Source organism: Alexandromys fortis, unplaced genomic scaffold (genome assembly GCF_014885135.2).
Source record: "Alexandromys fortis isolate MF-2015 unplaced genomic scaffold, M_Fortis_MF-2015_v1.1 scaffold_1, whole genome shotgun sequence".
NCBI classification, from domain to species: Eukaryota; Metazoa; Chordata; class Mammalia; order Rodentia; family Cricetidae; genus Alexandromys; species Alexandromys fortis.
Window position 1 is genome coordinate 33,715,722 of NW_026067927.1, and position 11,268 is coordinate 33,726,989.

Sequence of the window (11,268 nt, forward strand, 5' to 3'; positions counted from 1 at the left end):
TGTGAGTCAAGAAAATGTGCTGCAAATAAACACTGTGAGCACCTCGCGGGGCCCCTGTGAGGGACAGGAACTCCTGGCCATGCTCCTGGAACTTCTGGGGACCCATCAGCCTTTTCACTTGCTTGGTCTTATCTTAAGGCCCTGGCATAGATAACTTCAAAAATAACAGAGATTGAAAGAACATATCAAATAAGGCAAATATCCCCTCCTGCCAAAGGCAAGTGGTTATCAGCCTGTAAAAGCAAGACCAGGGCTGGAGAGGTGGCTTGCTAGTGATGAGCATACTCTGTTCTTGCTGAGGACTCGCATCCCTTTCCCAAGTACCCACATTCTGTAACTCCAGCTCCAGGAGGTGCAGTGCCTTCTTCTGGCATCCTGGGGCATCTGTAATCAAGTACATATACCCATACATAGACAAACATTCACACACATAATTAAAGATCATAAAATACATCACAACCCCCAAAGGAGCCAGAATAGTTAAAGATCATTCCCAGAACCTCCCTAGGTACAGGGAGTCTGGTTGTAGCTGCTGTCCTCCCTAGGTATAGGGAGTCTGGTTGTAGCTGCTGTCCTCCCTAGGTTCAGGGAGTCTGATTGTAGGTGCTGTCCTCCCTAATTACGGGAAGTCTGGTTGTAGCTGCTGTCCTCCCTAGGTTCAGGGAGTCTGATTGTAGCTGCTGTCCTCCCAATTTCAAGAAACAGGTTGCCTTGAAATGGTCGAGACTAAGTGTGCTTAAAGGACCCGTATGTACTCACACTCCCAAGTTCAAGGGTCAAGTTCCAATTACATATTATCTTTGCACTTGGGGCTCGTTTGATAGCGTGATTATTATTCAAACATACACAGGGGCAGAATTTATCAGTGTTTTTATTTGGAGCTTGGAGTGTTTTCTCATCCTTTTTTGGAAATGCAGATTTTTTTTTTCTGTGATAACCAAACCTCTCTGCAAACATGAAACCCATTGAACATTCTCAGCTTTTTAAACGCCACTTGGGGAACATTCAGCATGACTCATTTTCCCCCACATCTTATCTTCTTCCAAGTGGAGGACCGGGAAACACGCCAACTATGGGCAGGTGACTCACGAAAGTCCCTCCAGCTAACGAAAAGTTCCCTGACTAAAATACGGTGCAGCGCGTCAGCTTGAAGAATAGGCCTCATACTCTCCAGGCTGCCTGGCACTTCCACTGGGAACAGAACTGATAGATGTAGGTCCTGAGGTCCGGCTTGGAGCTTCCAGTTCTGGATCTTTCATGTTGCTCTAGTCACACTGCAGTGTGTACTCGGAGGGTGATTCTGGGTGGTTTGCTAATGCATGAGAATGTGACTTATTCACAGACATTATTACTCTTGAGCCCTCTGCTGGGTGCCTGTGGTCAGCAGTGTTCAGTACCAGAGTCACAGAAGCAGGGCATGAACCTGGCTCTCAGCATGGAGGAATGAGGGTCCGAGTCAGTGACCACGGCACAAGGTGATTTCAGCGTGGGCCCACAAAGAACACGGGGGAGCTGTAGTTGGTGTAGACTCGCAGAGGACCAACCAGCAGGTGGCATGTGTCAGCAGAAGCTTAGTGAGAATAGAACAGGGCTCGTTGGGGATTTGTGAGTGGCCAGGTTATACACAGGGAAGTGATTCTACCCTCAATGCAAATTAACTCTCCATGGTTCATGAAATCTAAAAACTCAAGTATAAAAAGAAAATATCATTGAACACAGGGCTAGGGCAAAGATTTCTTGGATACAAGATCAAAGAAAAAATTAAAACTCAGACTACTTCAAAACTTTTTTTAATTTTGTCTTTCAAAAACTAGACAGAGAATGCAAGATGAGAAACCAACCAGGTGTAGCAAGTAGCGAAGCAAGCCGTTTTAGTCAGAAAATAAATCAAGAATTCGTAAAGAACCTAAATGGCAGGAAAATGGCAGAGCAAAAATGGGCAAAAGTTCAGCAGATGCACTAAAATATATGAATAAACATAGGAAATGTTTCCGATCTTTTAGTCATTGGAGAAATTAGAATGAGCTGCTGTTAAACACCTGTCAGACAGGCTACAGTCAAAAATTGACAAACAGAAGAAGTAGGTACTGTGTGTGAATCCCTAGATCCAGACCTGATGGTGCACACCTGTAAAGCCAGCAATTGGGAGGTGGAGATAGGTGGGTCAGGAGTTCAAGGTCATTCTTGGCTCCTAGTAAGTTTGCTTAGGCCAGCCTGGGCTACATGAGATTCCATCTCGTACAAAAAAATAAAAAATAAACTCAAACCCTAGGAAACATCAACCAATACATAGTGAGATCAGAGCTACAACTTTGGCAGGGGACAGAGACCACAAAAGGAGCAGAATCCCAAAGGAGCATGGAAAGCACTTACCATGAAAGATGGGCTCGTTATTTTTATTGATGACAGCATCATAACTGTGGTATGGGTCACAAATTACATTGTACACATTAATTTAATGGGAAAGGGGCCATTGGGAGAAAAGAATTGAGACTCATATTATCATTGAGATACATATCCGTGTCACTGTGTATCCCAAACCACATTGGTTTGAAGATGTATACCTTCTAAACTTAGTATGTCATTTTCAATTCTTCTGAAATTTTTTATGTATTATACCTCCTTTTCATACAGTCTGTTAAGCAAGACATGTCCCGGTCATCCTCAGTTCAGCCTTTTCCTGGCCTCAGATGAAATTCTTTCTGGGGAATAGGCAGGATGGGGTAGTGAAGACAGAGTCAAGAATGGGGCCGGTGATGGATTGGGTTTCACAAGCAAGTCAGAATTCTCCAGAGTCCTTGTCATTATGAAGAGCCCTCAAGCAAAGCTAGCCTTTAGCTTATGTGTGTCTATTCCGAGGTGACACACAAGTATACTCTGGAATGTGTCTGGCTGTGTTTACTTAGGCAGACAAGAGGCCAGTAGAGATGCGGGGACTGTCTTACAGGCTCAAGTTCATCTACACAAACGAGCTCACTCAACAGGTAGCCTTGTGTGGGGAGGGGTTCTAGACAGGGTTTCTCTGTGTTTCTCTGGCTGTCCTGGAACTCACTCTGAAGACCAGGCTGGCCTCGAACTCACAGAGATACACCTACCTCTGCCTCCCTTCCCTGAGTGCTGGGATTAAAGGGTCTTCATTTTATTTTTCACTTTCTGCTGTTCCTGCTCTGTTCTTCTACCCTGTTGTTTTCATTCTTCTTCCCTGATGTTCTCCATCCTCCCTGACGTTCTCCTTCTCCATCTTTCATGATGTTTTCTTTTATATCTTTGCTTCTTTTTCTCTTATTTTCTCTTATCCCTTTTATATCTCCTAAGACAAAACAATTTCTAAGAAAATATGGCCTCACAGCCACAAGTTACATGTTTTCCAAAAACAAATTAAAATCTTTATACAAGAATGAATCACATATGATCACAAGTGAAATGTTATTCTTAGAAGCCCACAAATAGGTAAACATTTTTCTTTGTATTAATTTTCCCACCATAGCATCTTCACCCCAAAGCAATGACTCTTTTATAATTTATTAACCAAGTCTAAAGCAAACTAAGTGTATTTCAGCCAGTCCCCTTTGTACTGGCAGGCAATTTGCAGTTTCATTGTAGCAGATTCCTATTCTATAAAACAAAGCTTTAAACAAATGCTCAGCTAACCATCTATTTTCTTTACACACAATAGAGTCATTTAATTTCCTTGCACAATTTTGTTTTTTCAAGGTGCATACCGGGGCCTGTGGTTAATTCTGCAAATAACATGACCAAGGAACTCGGCTTTACCTTGGGTGTAGGAACATAACTGCTTCCTTTACTCATCAGCCTGGTTTCCACAGACAGAATTCATGGATCTATAATGCATGAAACCTCTTTGTTTTTATTCTCCATATTCTGCAAATCTCACATCTAACAAAGGGGAAGGTGACTTTTAGTCATTTTTGCCCTTTTTTCTATCTCTTATTGGAGCAGTTGTCAGAATGACCTAAACCATGCTCCTAATCATCTTTACGAACTGTCCTAACCATCTGTATCTATTAGGCTAACTCAGAAAGTCCAGTTAAATCATAGATCTGATCATCATTGCTCTGATAAAAATCATCTTCATTATGATCTGTAAGTGAACTGTCCAGTGAGGAGTAGAATCTTCCCCAGAAACAATCACACTATACTGGATACAGTGGCATCTTTTTATATAGTGACCACACCGTGCCAAATAGAGCAGGAACAGGGTAGCACCCCACAGAAGGAAGCGCAGCAGAAGCCAGGACCATTCTGCAAACAATCCTCCTGGGGCTTTGCCTGTCCAGGATGTACCCAGAGTAGCTTTGCTGTCCACTGGGCTGTGTCCCATAAGCTCTATTGCTGGCCACAGCTCCTCTGACATGGCCACCAGCAATCTCCCTGTGAAAATCCCTCCTTAAACAGCCAATCATTTGTGTAGAGGTGGAGAAGTGTTTGTATTGAAATCATATAGCCCAGGGAGCTGAATTTAGAGTATGCTAGTGAGTGCCCAGACAGCCTGGCCCGAGGATGCATTTTTCAGAACTTATCCTGTCGTTATGTGGCACATGATAGTAGTTTCCTCTTGGAGGTTAACCTCCCCTCCCCCTACATAGCCTACGTGGGTTGGTTTTATTTTGATGGCGTTTCCCCCTGCTTCATTCCCTCTTTCCTTCCATCCCTTTCAGCAAAGGAGTCTCCTTGGGCACCAGGGTATGCCTTCTCCGCACGTTATCTTGCAACACCTTGTGTGACTCGGGGCTGAAGTGGCTGATTGCATCCCAACCAACTCACAGCTCGTTGCAGAAGTTTCTGTGGTCTTACTGAGATAACCCTGTGTTTTATGTTGTGTATTTTCCTTTTTTAAAAACTAAGTATCTAACAACTAAGTAAAACTAAGTTTGCTTCCTACAAGGCCGACCTACTTGCCCACGACTAGCAAAGATAACTTATTCTGGAAACGGTTTTAACTGACAGCAACTGAATTCATCAAAGAGTGTGTACAAGCAAGTGGAGGGTGGTGTCTACTAAGACTCCTCCCACTCTGCTAGGCTCCTCCCACTCGGTCACCGTCCTGGGTTCCTGGCATGTCTTCCTCCTCACCTTTAGAGGGACTGCTTACTTTGCATCCTAACAAACCCTGGACTCTGCCTGCTTTTTCCACACAGTTGGTCAGTGCTGATGGGGCAGGAATCTAGTGCAAGTTCATGTGTCTTCCAGCTTGCATGTGGGGCCCTTCCTCCTCCCTAGCAGCAGATAAGCCATAATTAAATGCTAGCTAGTCCCCTACCTCGTATACACAGGTGAATAACACTCGGGATGGCTGCTGCTTACTTGGTCATTCATAGCTCAGGGCCGTGAAGTCAGGACTAATCGGTGTGGTAGTGTTGCCCAAGGTCTCACTAACCCCATTGTGCTGGGTTTTATGCCACGGGGATGTTCTTCAGTCAGCAGGAGAGACTCTTGAAGAACCACACAAGTTCTGACGCCTGTGTGTTTTTCAATACAGAGGTTCCCGTGGATGAGCGCACCAATTCAAGTCACGTTGGTTGGCTTTTGGTAAGTGGAAATGAGCCTTTAAAAGCATAGCTGCTGTTATTATTGTTGTGTGTGTATTTATTCAGTAGGTGTTACCATGTTCTCTCAGTAGTCAACTCAGAAATCACTTATGTAAGTCATTTTGGTGCCTGTGGAGGTTTGGGTGACAGAAAAGTTTTGAAAATGGCACCAACCCAGAGTGCCTGCAATTTGTGGCCCCAATTATTAAAAAGATGAAAACTGTCCATACAGGAACCTCCACAGTTAGGGCTATTTGGGTGTTCCCACGTAAACTCCAGTTACCCCTTTGTTCCTGGTGCTTTTGTTTACCATTTTGGTGATTAAACATTAAATATTTGTAAGGCAGTTCTGTGCTCTAAAGGAAAGAGGTTGTCATTAAGATACATACATACATACATACACACACACACACACACACATATATATACATATACATATATATATATATATAGAGAGAGAGAGAGAGAGAGAGAGAGAAGCCAAGAAGTGACCACTTCAGCCAACTGACCTGTCTTTCTGTTTATTTTGAAGTTTGGTGTTCGCCACCCCCCTTTGCTGTGCTCTGTTTCCTCAGAAGAGGTAGGTGGTGGTTTGTTTGCTTGCTTGCTTCAGAATTATTGTGAATTTTGATCTTAAAAATGAGCTGGAGAGACAAGTGAAGATGGTTCATTTCAATCAGGTCTCTAACGGGCCAGGAAAACCTCTAAAAGGAAGAGACTTGTCTGTGGGCTCAACACTCGCTCTACCCAGTTCTCTCCTGCCCCCTACTGTTTCATTTGAGAGCGTTTTGGCCTTTGTAAGAGTCGGGTTGCCTGGTGCTCATTTTGCTTCATGACTCATTAATGTCACTGGAGCCACAGACAAGCACATCTGTGTTCATCCATGAATGGGATTCTGTGACCTCGGCTCTGCCCTTAGCTTGGGTAGCTGCTTGCAGTCCCAGCGCTATGACACGTGGGTCTGTGCACGTCATTGCAGTGTGCTTACCAGCAAGGAGACGGTTTCAGCTTGAAATAACAGAGGTGAACAGGCTTAGCAGTTGGCTTCTTGCAATTCTTTATTGTGACAATTGTTTTCATGGCAGGAACAGAATGCTCCTTTTGTGGCCATGTGCAGCCTTCCTGGTGTGTTCATGCACACCAGACCTGGGTCTCTGAGCCGGTGTCCTTTCCCTGCCCTTTCTAGTTCAGGGTCCCTTCTTTGCCCATGTGATAACCTTGTTCCCTCTGCCTTGTCCCAGTTCCATGTCTGTGACAAGCTTGGAGGATGAGTTGCAAGCCAGCATCCAGAGGAGTCATCCTGAATTACAGCGCGTGTACTTTAACAAGGGCCTGTGAAGCCACGATCAAGCCCTGGAGGCTCCGGCTGTCATCTGTGGACCTCCCGAAGCCACAGCAGTGAGGAAATCCCGTGTGACGGACACTCCCAGTTACAAAAGCCTCTAAAAGATCTGCATTAGAATCAAGCTGCCCCTTGACACAGCCCCCAGTGCGGGTCAGGAGCCTGACATTTGAATCATATTGTAATTTACAAACATACCCTTCTGGTAGACTTTAATGACATCATTTGTTCAAAGCTCTCACCTGGAGCTTTCTAAAGCACTGGTAGACACAGCTAGGTGCTCCGTAAACATGGTTGTCAGTCATTGGAAAGGTTACCTGTGCAAATACCGATTTCATTTCCATTTCTGCCGTGAACTGGGAAATCCACCAAAGGTCTAAGACTAACTACACAAGCGTAAATACCAAGGAAACTTTGTCTCTGGTTTGGCAGTGGACCAGTCCAAAGCAGATGGTGAGGAGACTTGAGGTTCAGAGGGTAAACACTCCATACACCTTCCTGAAGTCAGCCACAGAGCAGGGTATGAAGCCGCCCCTGCAGCTGAGCATGTGTTCGTGGTACTGGATTCTCTTGGTTAACTTTCCAGTTTGTCTAATGTTCTTATGAAATTACTAATATGACCTCAAAGGTATTTAAGAATCATGAATTTCCATCAAATAATTAGCCGAAATGCCCAAATGCTAGGTTTAGGAGTATATTGGGTTTTTTTTAGGACCGTGAAACCATAGTTCCCAGTCCCTATCTGCCTCTCCCCTTGTGTGTGTGTTTCGGGAAGATACAGAGACAATACATGAACAAGTCAGCAACAGTGAATGTCCTGTTGCATTCCACTCTGTTTGAAGACCCCGAAATGACGGGGCATGTCCACATCTCTCTAGGGATTTTACATGCTATCTGTTCAGTGTAGCTGAGGTCGTGTTGGAAGTCCATAGATGTTCCGTGTCATAGACGAGCTACCTGTTACACTGAGTGTCAGTCATTCCAATTCAGAGGTTTGTAAGTGGAAAAAAAGGAGCTACCCAGTTTCTGTAGATCCTTTTTCCCAGTAATGTGTCCAGACTGAATTTCCTCATAAAGAAAAACTGGTGTGCCTTGTGTCTGTGTTTCTGTTTTCTCTGAAAGGATGTATGGATCTGAAGCTCTCAGCCCTCCCCGTGCTGCTGGAATCTTCTGTAGAGTTGAATGCCAAGCCACTTGAAATACAATGGCTTCCTGTGACATTCTGGCCTTGGATGAGCCTTGTTGTCCTCGGTGCATCTGTGTATATGGTGGGGAGAGCTTGGAGCTCAAGGCAGGGCTCACAAGGTGCTTACAGGACGTTTCCGCGGGAAGCTAAAGGCCTTGAGGTCCGCCCCACCCAGCTCATCCCTGAGCCCTCACCCCAGTGCACACTCAGCTCTGAGAACGTGCAAACTCAGTAGCTAGTGGGGAGAATGACACACTCACCCAAGTGGCAGCCCAGGTGTACCGAGGAATGCATAGTCGATGTGGAGCTGGGCTCTTTTCGATTTGTTTTTGAAGTTTCGGCCTCTTAATGCTTTTGTATAGGAATACTCACTGTGTGGTTTAATCATGATTATTAATCATAATTATTATAAAAAAAAAGAACAAATGAGCGAAAATTGGCAACCTTTGCTGGTCTTTTAAAAGCCTGTTTTTTTCTGAAGACACAGCCACACGAAGTGCAATAAGGTTGTAAGGTGACTAGTTAACATTTCTTCAATGTGAGACAGCGTCGTGTGCGGCTGACTAGCAGCTATCAGTATTAGTGAGGTGTCCTGCCAATGTCACAGCCAATGTGTCATTTCAGTTTAACTGGATAAAATGTCAAATAAATGCAGAATGAAAATAAACTCTCTTTTATTTGCATGCAGTTTGAGTGTGACAATCCGTGTTGCCTTTCATCTGTGCTTTATCAATAACTCTGAATGCAGTGCTCTGTGTGACCGCCTGTCTCTTAACAAATAGTGTGTCTCTCTGCTTTAGGTTGCTGGGCTTCCACCCTCTTGAACCTCACAGGGACCCCTGTGAGACAGTACCCTGTCTTCATAGCAGACATGCTCTTAGACCCCCAAAGGAGCCCTGGAACAGGTCCCTTTGAAGAACAGTTGTTAAATTTCATTGATGAGTTAAGCACAGCAAGTTTAACAGTGATAACAAGCAAGAAAGGTAAATGATGAACTAATTTATACATGAGTTATTTAAAACTTATGGACTAGAGAGCCCACTCAGGAGTTGGTTTGCTCAATATACCTGTTGTTACACTTTTTTCAGTTCAGCTTGATCTGGCTTACTTATAGTCGCGATGGGGGCGGGGGGGGGGGGGGCTCCCTCTATCTTTCCACCAGACATGATCGACTTTCTACTCAGGGAAGTCTATTTCCCAGCCACTGTCTAAAGAGGTACCGGGTGTCTCTTCCGGGTATCTAGAACCCCAGGATCCCCTGCCAGGCCACACCATGCCAGGGCAAGAGCAGAGACAGTCACTGTTGCAAGGAGCCTTTGGGTTCGGAGACTACCAAAGGCTACCCCACCTCCACTGCTCAACCCCAGGTTACTGAGTGAGTTGCCTGCCCTAGTCTTCGATCTCTAGCACAGGCTTGGAAATGGGCAGTGCCAGGTCTAAACCCAACCCTCAGTAACCTCTGGGGTATCTGCTGTAAAATGTATCCATATGCCTGGCCTCATTGCATGCTAGGTAAGCAGCCAAATGGCCACCAGAGGGCACTCTTGACTTCAACATCCTCCATCATCCACCAGCGTTTCCACCAGTTTATGGACAAATTGTCTGAGCTCCCTTATGTGCAGGTTTGAGGGTTCTGCTCTCCGGTTCCTCCTTCTGTAGTCAGTGCTCGATATGGCAGGTCTCTCGTTTGCTAGGGTTGCGATGTTTCCAGACACCCTTTCATCTGGGGACTTGGACCCTAAGCCCTATGCGCCCCGATGGAGCCACCCGAGTCACAGGCATCCCCACCCTTTCCGCGAACCGTGCCTTCCCCTTCCCCTCCTACACAGTCCCATGTTCCACCCAGTGGCCAGCCTCCCCCTTTACCTGCCCTTCTCCCTCCCCCTTCAGGACAAAGGTCCATCCTCCTCCCTCTTGACCTTCAGGACAAAGGTCTCTTCCTCTCCCTCCTCCTACTGCCTCTCCTTCATCATCACAGGCCCTGCTCCAACCCCCCCCCCACAGTGCCACAACCTTCACCCTGGTCCCAGTCAACACACCAGCCTACCCCTCTCCACTCCTTCCCTGTGGCTTCTCATTCATGGTCTTGGCAGACTCCTCCCCTCCTCTGCCCCCTCCGTGAAGTGGCCAGAGCCGATGGAATTGTCCAAGTCCACGTCCCTTTCTCCCTCCGGGACCTCTCACAGACTGAAGGTTCTGCTAATCTTTCTGCCTGTATCAAAGACTTCGTCATCTTTCCTATGACCTGACCTGACATGATGTTTATGTCATCCAGGTCCCCGCCCTCACTCCCAAGCTCAGATGGGTTCAGGCAGTGGCTACACAGTATGCAGACCAGAGCCACCCAGTAGACAATATGGTCCCTGTGGGAGACATGGCAGTGCCAGCTATGGAACTCAACTGGGATTACCAACCAGGTCAAAATGGCTGCCAGGGGAGGGATTTCAGGTATGGAGATGGCCTCGAACAAAGTTGTTTATTTTGACAAGCTCCACAAGATTACATAGCAAACTGACAAAAATTTGGCTGTTTTCCTAAAATGATTACAAGAGACCATGATCCAATATACCTGCCTTGACCCAGCCTTCCCTGCTGGAGCTGTGGTCCTGGCCAACTGTTTCATTTCTCAGTCACTGACAGATATGAGAAAGAAACTTAAAAAGGCTGAGGATGGTCCCCACTCAAGAGTTGGTGAAAATGGCTTTTAAGGTTTTTAATGCCTGAGAGGAAGTGCCTGAGTTTTCCCAGCAGCCTCAGCTGCAACACAAGGCCACACTCTAAGCTCAAGTGTTAACGGCTGTCCTGAGGCCAGTGGTACTCCCACAGAGGGAACAAGGGAAATCCACAAGGCTCCATCCCACTGGGGCCTGCATCACATGTGGCCAGGAAGGCCGACTGGTCCCCAGGCTACCCCAACCCTCAGGCACCATCAAGCCACAGCCTGTCTGCCAGCAGCCCAGCCAGCAGAAGTTAGAGAGCCACCACATGGGCTCATTCTCCGTGCCATGCCACGGAGGTCAGTCCCCACCAGTGCAGGCATCTGAGACTCTTCCAGCCTCTGAGCTCCTCAGCCTGGTGGCTGACTGACGGCACGCAGACTCAGAGACTCCCATAAGACTCGCTGAACCCTGGGTAATGCTCCAGGTAGCAAGTAAATCCATCACCTTCCCAGTGGACACAGGAGCCACCTT

At 46.2% G+C, this 11,268-nt stretch overlaps 1 protein-coding gene across 3 annotated transcripts in view; it reads left to right on the forward strand.

Moving 5' to 3' along the window:
- Window positions 1-8,764, forward strand: part of Sfxn1 (sideroflexin 1) — a 1,040,418-nt gene extending 1,031,654 nt beyond the window's left edge. For 2 of the 3 annotated variants that reach the window (XM_050143873.1, XM_050143872.1), the window contains exons 9-11: window positions 5,501-5,550; window positions 6,082-6,129; window positions 6,791-8,764. In XM_050143873.1, the coding sequence (XP_049999830.1) occupies window positions 5,501-5,550; window positions 6,082-6,129; window positions 6,791-6,887 (195 nt within the window). In that variant the 3' untranslated portion in view covers window positions 6,888-8,764. The other variant, XM_050143874.1, reaches the window with a different exon arrangement.
- The last annotated feature ends 2,504 nt before the right edge of the window (window positions 8,765-11,268 follow it).